This window comes from Thyridium curvatum (assembly GCF_004353045.1).
Source record: "Thyridium curvatum strain D216 chromosome Unknown NODE_239_length_745_cov_792.844660, whole genome shotgun sequence".
Classification (NCBI taxonomy): domain Eukaryota; kingdom Fungi; phylum Ascomycota; class Sordariomycetes; order Thyridiales; family Thyridiaceae; genus Thyridium; species Thyridium curvatum.
Genome location: NW_022156993.1, coordinates 1 through 745, shown reverse-complemented (window position 1 = coordinate 745; position 745 = coordinate 1). Strand labels below are relative to the sequence as shown.

The window sequence follows — 745 nt, the reverse complement described above, 5'->3', positions numbered from 1 at the left end:
ACAACAGAAAAAGGATGAAGGGACCATCCTTCTCGGAGGGAGACATGGTCTACCTACTACGGAAAAACATCACCACAAAACGACCTAGCGACAAATTGGATCATAAAAAACTAGGACCATTCAAGATCGTACAGAAAATCTCGACATCCAACTACAGACTGTCACTACCAAAGACGATGCGGATTCATCCAGTTTTTCACGTTTCCCTACTGGAACCAGCCCCTCCGGGAGCGCGGCTAAAAGAACCAGTAGAAGTGGAGACAGAAGAAGAAGAGTACGAAGTCGAACAAATACTGGAACAGCGGGTATCAGACGGCAAGTACCTGGTCAAGTGGAAGGGCTACAACGCTACAGAAAACACCTGGGAACCTATTGGGAACTTGACGCATTGCCAACGGAAGCTTCGACAGTTCCGCCAGCAAAGTCGAGACCAGCCAGCAACTGACCATCGCCCAAACCAACGGTACTCCAGTCGATCACATCGAAACCACCGTTAGCCTGCACCTCTAGGACCGCAGAAGACTCCTGCGCGGCGGCTTCAGACTCCTTTCGCTCCATTTCCTCCAGCTCATCCAAATTTTGCAAACCACGCTGTACCATCTTCACACCCTTCTCACGAAGGAAACGCCTCTGCTTGCGAAGGCGAATCAAGCGCGCCGTCGCTTCTCGAATCTCGTCTTGAATCCGCTGCTGCCGCTGAAGGAGGTCTTCGAAAGCCTCTTCCTCCTCGATTTCCTTGCGCTCG

The 745-nt window shown here is 51.4% G+C and overlaps 1 protein-coding gene across 1 annotated transcript; it reads right to left on the bottom strand.

Moving 5' to 3' along the window:
- Positions 1-369: 369 nt before the first annotated feature.
- Positions 370-745, bottom strand: E0L32_012437 (uncharacterized protein; the record flags this gene model as incomplete). The annotated part of the gene is made up of 1 exon (XM_031135277.1): positions 370-745. A coding segment is annotated over one exon (376 nt), but the record flags the coding sequence as incomplete, so codon positions are not given.